This window comes from Dermatophagoides farinae, chromosome 3 (assembly GCF_024713945.1).
Source record: "Dermatophagoides farinae isolate YC_2012a chromosome 3, ASM2471394v1, whole genome shotgun sequence".
NCBI classification, from domain to species: Eukaryota; Metazoa; Arthropoda; class Arachnida; order Sarcoptiformes; family Pyroglyphidae; genus Dermatophagoides; species Dermatophagoides farinae.
The window spans coordinates 2,190,301-2,200,329 of NC_134679.1; the positions used below are offsets into that span (position 1 = coordinate 2,190,301).

General features: G+C 31.0%; 5 protein-coding genes across 6 annotated transcripts; 3 read left to right on the forward strand and 2 right to left on the reverse strand.

Moving 5' to 3' along the window:
* Positions 1 to 29: 29 nt before the first annotated feature.
* LOC124498329 (uncharacterized) lies at positions 30 to 853 on the forward strand. Its single transcript, XM_047062070.2, is given in 3 exon segments — positions 30 to 359; positions 362 to 607; positions 672 to 853. Coding segments are annotated over 3 exon segments (591 nt in total). The 5' UTR covers positions 30 to 128; the 3' UTR covers positions 786 to 853.
* Bx42 (Puff-specific protein Bx42) lies at positions 693 to 2,421 on the reverse strand. The gene has a single exon (XM_047062066.2). The coding sequence runs from the start codon at positions 2,419 to 2,421 to the stop codon at positions 889 to 891; it is 1,533 nt and encodes a 510-aa protein (XP_046918022.1). The 3' UTR covers positions 693 to 888.
* On the forward strand, positions 2,389 to 3,942 carry PpV (Protein phosphatase V). Its single transcript, XM_047062069.2, has 4 exons — positions 2,389 to 2,790; positions 2,857 to 3,240; positions 3,297 to 3,506; positions 3,581 to 3,942. The coding sequence occupies exons 1-4, from the start codon at positions 2,716 to 2,718 to the stop codon at positions 3,824 to 3,826; spliced, it is 915 nt and encodes a 304-aa protein (XP_046918025.1). The 5' UTR covers positions 2,389 to 2,715; the 3' UTR covers positions 3,827 to 3,942.
* Positions 3,817 to 5,768, reverse strand: LOC124498325 (glycosaminoglycan xylosylkinase). The gene is made up of 3 exons (XM_047062067.2): positions 5,436 to 5,768; positions 4,311 to 5,358; positions 3,817 to 4,246 (listed from the first exon to the last, which is right to left on the reverse strand). The coding sequence occupies exons 1-3, from the start codon at positions 5,535 to 5,537 to the stop codon at positions 3,951 to 3,953; spliced, it is 1,446 nt and encodes a 481-aa protein (XP_046918023.2). The 5' UTR covers positions 5,538 to 5,768; the 3' UTR covers positions 3,817 to 3,950.
* Positions 5,769 to 5,826: 58 nt separating this feature from the next.
* On the forward strand, positions 5,827 to 8,298 carry Pgls (6-phosphogluconolactonase). 2 transcript variants are annotated; one of them, XR_012832159.1, is made up of 5 exons: positions 5,827 to 6,512; positions 6,607 to 6,648; positions 6,763 to 6,861; positions 6,981 to 7,654; positions 7,737 to 8,298. XR_012832159.1 is itself a non-coding variant. In XM_047062073.2 (4 exons), exons 1-4 carry the CDS (start codon positions 6,033 to 6,035, stop codon positions 7,119 to 7,121), a joined length of 762 nt encoding a protein of 253 aa, XP_046918029.1. In that variant the 5' UTR covers positions 5,827 to 6,032; the 3' UTR covers positions 7,122 to 7,687. The 2 variants fall into 2 exon arrangements, 1 of the variants encoding a protein (XP_046918029.1); XM_047062073.2 differs by lacking the exon at positions 7,737 to 8,298 and having other exon boundaries at positions 6,981 to 7,687.
* Positions 8,299 to 10,029: the final 1,731 nt, after the last annotated feature.

Genomic DNA, 10,029 nt, shown 5'->3' on the forward strand with positions numbered 1-10,029 from the left:
TGTGACCGGCGTGTGTGTATACTGTTTTTATAGTCACGAACATTATTTAAAACCCATTGTAAATTTTTTTTTTTACTTTGGAAAAATTTTGTTTTTATTTTTCTAAAATCTTAATTAGAAAAATCATTATGGGCAAATCTTCGAAACGATATTTTTCATCATCATCATCATCACATCATTATCGGCGATCAAGATCAAAATCACCAGATACCAATCGATATGATCGATCATCTTCACATGTTAAATCATCTTCGCATAGTAGTAGTTCAACCAGATCTTTGTCATCATCTTTCGATACGAATAAACATGCTTCGGAAAAACTAAAGAAAACAATCAAAGATCAGATACGTGAATCGAAGACGGAAAAACAACAACAACAAATAAAGTATTCATACCGATCGAAGAACAAATAAAAATGATGAATAAAATCGATGAAATCAATTATGATCCATTCAAACCGAAACAATTCATTAGTAATCGATCGGAAAACAGTAAAACATGTCAATCATCAAGTAGTTTGAATTTAAATATAAATTTATCGGATATTCCATTACCAAGAGATATGAATTCATGGCGTGAAAATCCTCGAATATTGCTCGCACCAAAGGTAAGTTCAATTGAATCATTTGAAAAAAAATTCAATTAAAAATGACTTGTAAATCAATTAACAGTTACTCGAAGGAACCAAAGAATCACGACAACAAAAATGGCAAGATAATTTATTATATTATGGTAAAAAATTATTATTGGAAAAACGAAAAAATGAAATCAACACATGTACATAATCTATGATAATTTATGATGATGATGATGATTGAATAAATTTTTCTCATGCATTTTATGAAAACTAATACATACTTGGTCGATGATAATTGATAATTGGATCATTCAATCTTTTCGTTTTTTATAAGAACTTCTATTTTCATATGTGGCCGATGATGCTTCGGGTCGTTTACTGGCTTTTTTTACTTCGGTTAAAAATTTATCCAAACCAAATGGATCATCATCTTCGGGTTTCTCAAACTGTATTGGTCCATCACGTTTAGTAGAACGATCAGCACCGGAAAATTCTTTATCCGGAACGAAACGATTCCTTGCTAGCTGTTCTAATTCATCATCATATACTTCATTATCATTCTTTTTCGATGGTCTATAAATATTCTGTTTCATTTCTTGTGCTGATCGCCATGGTTTATCATAAACACTATAATCTTCATCATCACCAAATCCAGTTCCCAGGCCTTTTGCCTGATTGAATAATCGTTGATCAAATTGAACTTCGTTGGCATTCATTCTTGGATTAGCCATGCCTAAGGCAACTTGTTCACTTATATCACGTTCACGTTGACGTTCTAATTTCGACCGTCGTTCCGGTGCAGCACGCATTAAATTCTTTTCTCGTTGTCGCTCTTTTTGTCGTTCTTGTCGAATTTGATTTCTTTCTCTGACTTCATCATCTTCATCACTACTATTATCTGGAGCTGTTGATCGTATACCGGCACGTTCCTCTCGAGCTTTCTGTGCCAATTGCCTAAGACTTTCTTCTTTCTTTTCTTTTTCTTTCTGTGCCATTTTACGTTCCATCTGGGAACGTGATTCAACTGCTTCTCTAGCTGTTCGATCAGCAATATACAATGCTTCGGAAAGTTTAGCAAAATTTTCATTAATATGAACCTGTTGAAGTCCACGACCATCCGCAGCTAAACGTTTATCCAATGGTATTGTATAACCACGTGCATTTTTCCAATTCGATATACATGGTGGGATACGCCATTCTTGTTGTTCTTTGACAGTTAATTTCCTAGTTGGACTATGCATTACAGGTGGTGGAGGTGACGGTGGAGCTTGAGGAATTTTTTTGTTAATTTTAAACCGTGGCGGTTCAAGTGGATCACGTTGAACATCGACAATTCGAATGATCCGTTGTTCGGCTCCTGAATTATGACCTTCGCCCGGTTGTGATGGAGTATAACGAATGTATTGAGCTTCTTGAGCTTTTTCCGCATGTCGTACAGGTAATGCGGCTGATATTTTACTATTGATTAATTTCTCTAATGCTGCTTTGGTTGCTTCTGTTGTTTTATTCACCTCTTCTTCATCTGGTTTGGTTAGCTCTTCTGGATTCAAAACTTCACTTGGAAGTAAATCTTGTAATTTACTGTAGATTATTTTATTTCGATCAGATGATTGTCTTAATATAGCATCATATTTAATATTTCCTTCAGCATCATATTGAACAGGCAATGCATTACTTTTCTTTGACGGTTTTCGGCCCATATCCAATGGATATTGTGCAACATGAATCTCTGGATAAGCACCACCACCACCATAATCAGCATCACAACGAGGAATCCAATTTTTTCGTTCACCATATTTCGGTATAGATGATGTTAATTGTTTCATATTAGAAGTTGATGCCATTTTTCATGTACAATTAAAAATTTATCTATTTTTTTTGATCAATAAGTTGAATTCAACAATGGAAATCAATTAAAAAAAAAATTTCGTTGCTCACACATGATTTTAAAATTCGTTGTATATGAACAGCTTATAATGAAACATCTAAATCGCGATGTGATTTTTTTTTGAGAAAATCAATGAATCAAATGAGATGATAATTGCATTCTTTCTTTCAATCTGATTTAATTTGTTTTTATTATCATTCTTTCGAGTTTTTTAAAACATCATTGTATTCTATCATCATTCAATATCAACATGCAACTTACCGATTTGGATCAATGGATCGAGATTACGAAACAATGCAAATATTTGCCAGAAAATGATCTAAAGGTTTTTTTTCTCATTTTATTTCTCCCATTGGTTTAATTTTTAATTGTTGTTTTCAATTTATTTTAGAAACTCTGTGAAATTGTCTCGGATATCCTGATGGAAGAATCCAATGTACAACCGGTTTCCTGTCCGGTCACTGTTTGTGGTGATATTCATGGACAATTTTATGATCTGGAAAAATTATTCGAAACTGGCGGCCATGTTCCTGAAACTAATTATATTTTTATGGGAGATTTTGTTGATCGTGGCCATTATAGTCTTGAAACTTTCACTCGATTATTAACATTGAAAGCCAAATATCCAGATCGTATTACATTAGTTCGTGGTAATCATGAAAGCCGTCAGATTACACAGATTTATGGATTCTACGATGAATGTTTACTCAAATATGGCAATTCAAATGCATGGAAATATTGCTGCAATGTATTTGATTTGCTAAATGTTGCTGCGGTAAGCTCATCTCACAAAAGTTTGGTTTCATTTTTCATTTGATAATTGTTTCTCAGATAATTGATAATGAAGTATTATGTGTCCATGGTGGTCTATCACCCGATATCAACATGATTGATCAGATTCGAACAATTGATCGAAATCAGGAGATTCCCTGTACTGGTCCATTCTGTGATCTTGTCTGGTCTGATCCGGAAGAAGTTGATACATTTGCTATCAGTCCAAGAGGTGCTGGTTGGTTATTCGGTCCAAAAGTTACACATGAGGTAATTAGCTGATAACCAAACGATCAATGAATTTATTCTATTTATTTTTTGATTTTTTTTTCGATTCCTATTAGTTTATGCATATCAATAACTTGAATCTAATTTGTCGAGCTCATCAACTGGTCCAGGAGGGTTTTAAATTTCATTTTGATAACAAATTAATCACAGTTTGGTCAGCACCAAATTATTGTTATCGTTGTGCTAATGTGGCAGCCATTTTGGAATTTCAACACTCAAACCAAAAAGAACCGAAAATATTCAATGCTGTACCGGATTCAGAACGTAAAGTTCCAAATCGTAAATGTCCTTATTTTTTATGATCGTAAATGTCCTTATTTTTTTTAATTTGAGATCAATAATGATGGTGATGACGATTGATTATTGTTACACAGTGCCCATTTAATTATATATAAATAAATTAATTAATTATAATAATAATTATTATTAATTTTTGAGAACATAATTCTTTTGATATGTGTCGAAACATAATTCAATAGAGGCCATAATCATTCGTAATCTTCGATCTAAAGCCTGTAGATGGCGATCGGTAAGCAATGGCCACAATTGATCATTTGAAAGTAATTGTCGTATAATGGCTGATAGATTAAATTGACTAGATGTTGTGAATGCAAATCGACGTAAATGTTGATAAGTTTGGTTACGAATCACACAACATTGTAGTAATGGAAAAATGATAGTCGTTTCATCATGTGCTGGATCACCAAAACTTTTTCCATTATCTACAATAGTTGAATATAATAATCGTGATTATTTCATCAATTAAACAAACTAAAAAGAACTTACCAATTAATAAAAGAGCACTATTTGAAACATGTTTAAACACTTCATAATGATGTCGATCAGCATTACCGATAAGATAATCAAAAATGGCAGTGTCAACAAAATCCAACACACGTGGTCGTAATGAATTCGATTTGAGCACGGATAAACAATAATGTGAATCCATTTCCCATTGAGCTTTAAGATTTTTCTTGTAGGTACGTTGCCATGGATGTCGTAATTTTTGTAATTGATATTGATTTGGCAACATTAGAATGATGGAACCTTCGAGTGTTCCTGTAGATTCATCTGGACACAATAGTTCATATTCGTTACAATAATAACATTCTCCGTAGAAACATTCAAGGGTTTGATTTGTTTTCGTTTTTTGTGGCACAAACGTAGCCAATAATGATGGAGATGCTACAGGTTTGATTTCCTGTGCTACGTTTATTATTCGTGATGCAACAATCGGTGCATATCTTTGGTTCAAAATTCGTGACAAATGGAATGCAACAATTTCGCCATTATGACGATCTGCTCCAGCATAAATATCATCAGTGATGTAATCACGTGGATAACGTCGAGGTTTGAACAATGCTTGTTGGCCACCTTCTAATGTCAACAGCAATTTCAATTGAGTACCTTTTCTACTAACATCACTTTTGATTATTTTTGAATGTTGTAATGCTTCGATTATCGATGATAATTCCGGCGCTTTTTCTGGAATGATTTGACGGGCACGAACCCATTTTTTAGCTGTCGACCAGATTTTTTTCAATTCTTTATCCTTAAGTTTTACTGCTGTACTACTACTCGAATCTTTTCGTTCAGGTTGTGAATCTGATTTTAACGATTCGACAAAATTTTCAAGGTAATTCTCATTCACATTTTCATCATCATCGCCATTATTATCATGGCCAACAGCAGACATTCCATCCTCGAACATTTGAATCAATTTAAGTTTAGCTTTTTTCTCATATGTTTCACATAATGTAAGATTCTCTTTACGAAGTTCAGCAAATCCAACAACAATCACAGAACGAGATGTATTGATTAAATTGTTTGCCAACTATATAACAATGACAAAAAATGAAATTTTAAAATTTAAAAAAAGACTATTAAGCCAAAAATAGAGATGTAGAATACCTTTTTGTCATCGAAAATGAGCATAAAATAGAATAACATTGAAACGGTTATGATGGAACAGACGAACAATAAGGTAACGATTCGTGTTTTGAAACGACGCATTGCATTTTCTATTGTTGTCTTGGTGTGAATCAATCAACAATAAGATTTAGACAATAATTCTTGGCCACAGTAATAATTAATAAATTTAAACTATTTTCATTTTTTATCGTCTGTAAAAAAACGTCAATTTTTTCAAAATTATCCCGGTAAATTATCTTAGTATGTTGCTCTGGAAACATGAATAGAATATTCATGTTTTATTGTATAGAACATTTATCAAGACACACAGAATTGTTGTATATATGAGAAAATTCTATTGCTACTGAAAAATCAAACTTTTGTTGTAATAGACGCTCATAATGTACTTGTGTGTGTTGTATTTTGTTTTTCCATTGGTGGCTCGCATTTATCATTCAAATGATTTGTTTGTCTTCAAGTGTTTTTTAAATAAGAAGTATATATTCTAATATAAAGATATATTCGAGGACTTTGTTCAAGTTCAGAACAACGAATTCTGTTTACAAATCATCATTATATCATTTTATTATTACAATAATGGCTAATATTATTAATATATTAAAATGTGATTCATTACAAGAATCAAAAGAAGAATTTCGTAAAGTGGTTCAAAAAGCTGTTGATGATCATGATGGACATTATTTTACTGTTGGTCTTTCTGGTGGTAGTTTACCGGCCATATTAGCCGAAGTTTTACCAACAATCAATACTGAATGGAAAAAATGGCGTTTCTTTTTCTGTGATGAACGTCTTGTTTCGTTTAGCGATCCTGAAAGTACATTTGGTGCTTATCGTTCGATTGTTGTACCGAAAATATCTGAAATTAGTTTGAATCAATTCATTACAATTGATCCAAGTTTAAATTCATGGGCTGCAGCCAATGATTATCTTTCAAAAATGAAACAAATTTTTTCACGTAAAACGGAAATTGATTTTCCACGTTTTGATCTACTATTTCTTGGTATGGGTCCAGATGGCCATACTTGTTCATTGTTTCCAAATCATCCATTGTTGAAAGTAAGTTACACTGTGATGTATGTCATATTTTGTAATCGCAATTGTTTTTTCATTTCATTTCATTTCACGAAACTGACAAAAAAAAAATTTCTAGGAAACAAAACGATGGATTGCATATGTTGGCGATTCACCAAAAGTAGGTCTAAATTTTTTTTTTATTTCATTCATTGTTATGTATAGCTATTTTATTCGAATGACTAACATATGCAATCTTTTTTTTCTTTTCTCATTCATTCGAATGCGAGAATAGCCTCCACCAAATCGTGTCACAATGACATTACCAGTTCTGAACAATGCAAAATATTGTGTATTTTTTGTTGCCGGAGCTGCCAAAGCTCAAGTAGTCAAGGTAACATTTTTTTCTGATAAAAATTTGAAATTTTCATAAACAAAAAATTTAAATTTGAACTTCATTTATGTACGAAATCCTTATTCCTGTTCATTTTTTTGTTTTGTCACAATTTATAGGATATTGTTGTCGATGGTAAATTACTTCCCGGTGGTATGGTTGTACCGAAAAAAGGTGAACTATATTGGATTCTTGATAATGAATCAGCATCAATGTTACCTGAAGAATATCTGAAAAAAATGTCGGTCGATCTTGCTTGAAGATTTTGCAAAAAAAAAAAAAAAAAATCTAGTCCATCCATAATGTTTACCTGCAATCTTGATCAATAACAAGCTCAAGCGTGAAATATTTGAAGAAAATTCAAAATCAATGCATTTCCTTCCAAAACAAAAACAAAACAAAAAAACAAACTGCAATATTCATAATGACAAACTCATTTTTTATTTGTCATCTATGTTATACTCTCAATTCGATTCGGTAAAGAACATTTTCTAGCCTCCAATCAAAAAAAAGGACTGGTGCAAAAAAAAATCTTAATTGAAAACAAACGTTTCTGTTGGTCAAACGTTGTCATTCATCATTATCATCATCATCATCATTATCATCAACATCACCATGACAATCCTTTTTTCCTCTTATTCATTCAAACTACATAATAATATGTCATCTGGTCATCATCGTCATTAACTCGTTGTGTCTTACTTAAATTGGAAACAAATAAAAAAAATGAATAAATTTTCTTGGTTCTTAAAAGTAGAAAAAAATATATATTCAAGTCATAAAAATAAAATTAGTTAGTATATCTCAATAAACATATAAACACTAACTGACTATGACCATTTCCTTTCTACTTTTTTTTTCTTTCATCAATCAAGATGATTATAATTAGAAACACAGCGAAAAAAAATATAAAATTTCAACTTTTCAAGGATATAATGATGATTTGATTTTTTTTCTTGTAGCAAAAATAGCTGGATGAATAAATAAAAAAAAAATTCGAAAAGACTCACAAACACAAACCCACAATCGAACAACAACATTTACGATTCATTACTTCTTTTCCGTTCGTTCTCTATGAATGGCACCGATGAACAAAAAAAAATGCAATTTCCAGAGCGAGAAGAAAAATTCTTTTTTTTTCAAAACAAATCCAATTCATCATTATATATTAAAATGTATTTGTTTGTTTGTTTGTTTGTTTGTTGTTGTCCATTCCCCTTCATTCATCACACATCCTATTTTGATGATGGTTGTGTTTTTTGTTTTTGTTTCGGGTTGATGTCCATTTGAAATTTTTTTTTCTTGTTTAAATCAAACACAAATACACACAATATATATATATGCAGATTTGTATGGTCTGGTTTTCTGTGTTTTGTCTATATTCAAACCGCCAGAAAAAAAAATCAAATGAAAAAAAATAAATAAATTTGAAATGTTTGAATTTTCTTTTTCTTCATATCATCAACCAACATTATAGTGTGTATGTGATAAGAATAATAGCGATGATGATGATGATTTGATTCATGGTAAACTTGGAGAGTATATCTTCAACGAAATACGATCCTCATCATTTTCGAACGAAAAAAATTTTTTTGTTTTGTTTTGTTTTGGTTATTAGATCTGTTTGCAAAAAAAATAAATGCAAATGAATCATGATGGCCAAAATTTGAATTTGAAATTAAAAAAAAAAAAAGAAAATACAAAATAAAATAAACAAATTTGCAACAAATTTTATCAAAAATTCGAAACAGAAAAAAAAAATTTTTTTTTCGATAATGACAATGAATGTGTGTGTGTGTGTGTATGAACATCATAACAAGGAATAACGTCGTAGCTTCTACTTTTAAATTATCAATTATGAAGGTCAGCATACGAAATGGAATTTTATAGAAACAAACAATACCATTCAACCAACAAATCAACCAACCATACAGTCAATTTTATGGATGGTAAAATATAAAATGCGTCATATTTATCACATGAACAAAATTTTAAACGAACGTGTGTAATGATAACATTTTCATTTTTAATTTCTTTTTCGTTTTTTTCGTTTTGGCTAGATTTAATAATTTTCAATGATGGCGGTAAAAAAAACTTATGTTCATTTTACATGCAAACAACACGAGAAAGGGAGAGAGAGAGATTTGAAGAATAACATGTATGGTAATTATTTATTGAAGAAGAATAAGTTGAAAATCATCTGAAAATTTTTTTTTGTTTGAAGATCAATGAACTTGTGTTCATATAATTGTGATTTTTTTTTTATTTTATTTATTTCGGTTTTTCAGTTTAGTCCATTACATCATGGTTGAATTTTTTGTTGTTGTTTTGTTTTTACATCGACCAATTCAAGTTTCGAGAAATGTGGTGTGTGTGTGTGTGTGTGTGCGAGTTTAAATTGGATGAACACTTCACTTTTTTTTCTGATCATATGGCTCCAAAAAAAAAATGAAATAGATTTCCTATATGTGAAATGGTTGACTACTGCCAGTTGGTTGATTGGTTGGTTGGTTGGTTGTTGATCGGGCGTCACGCGAGTATAACAAATACAAATAATAATAGTGTGCATGTATGTATTCAGTTCATTCGATATTCGGTTTATATTTTTTTCGACTATTTGAAGATTGAATTGAAATGAAATGAAATCCAGTTTTTTTTTTTGTTTCAAGTTTCCTATAATACACAGTCAGGTATTGGTTTTTTTTCCTCCCCCCACTCAACTGATGATTTGGTTGTTTTTCCGATATGATGGCTGAATCATCAAAATCAACAAGTGTGAATATAGAAAAAGAGATGATGATGATGATAAATAAATGGAATAGATAGATAGATTGGTGGTGAATGAAATAAACAACGATATCAAATTTGAAACAATATATATTCGATGATAAACGGTTGATGATTTCAAGGATTTTATTTTCTCTCTTAATATATATGTTTTTTATGGCTACTGTTGAAAAAAAAACTTAATCAAACATGATCTGATCTTCAGATTTTATACCGCTTAAACCAAATCAAACTTAACCGAATTTGGATTTTGGATATTTGTAACAAAAAAAAAATCAAATAAATAAATTTGAAATTCGGGTGCGACGACGCATGCGTGTTTTATAATATCTATAAATCCTATGATGATGATGATGATGGATCCATATTATTTTGTTATGC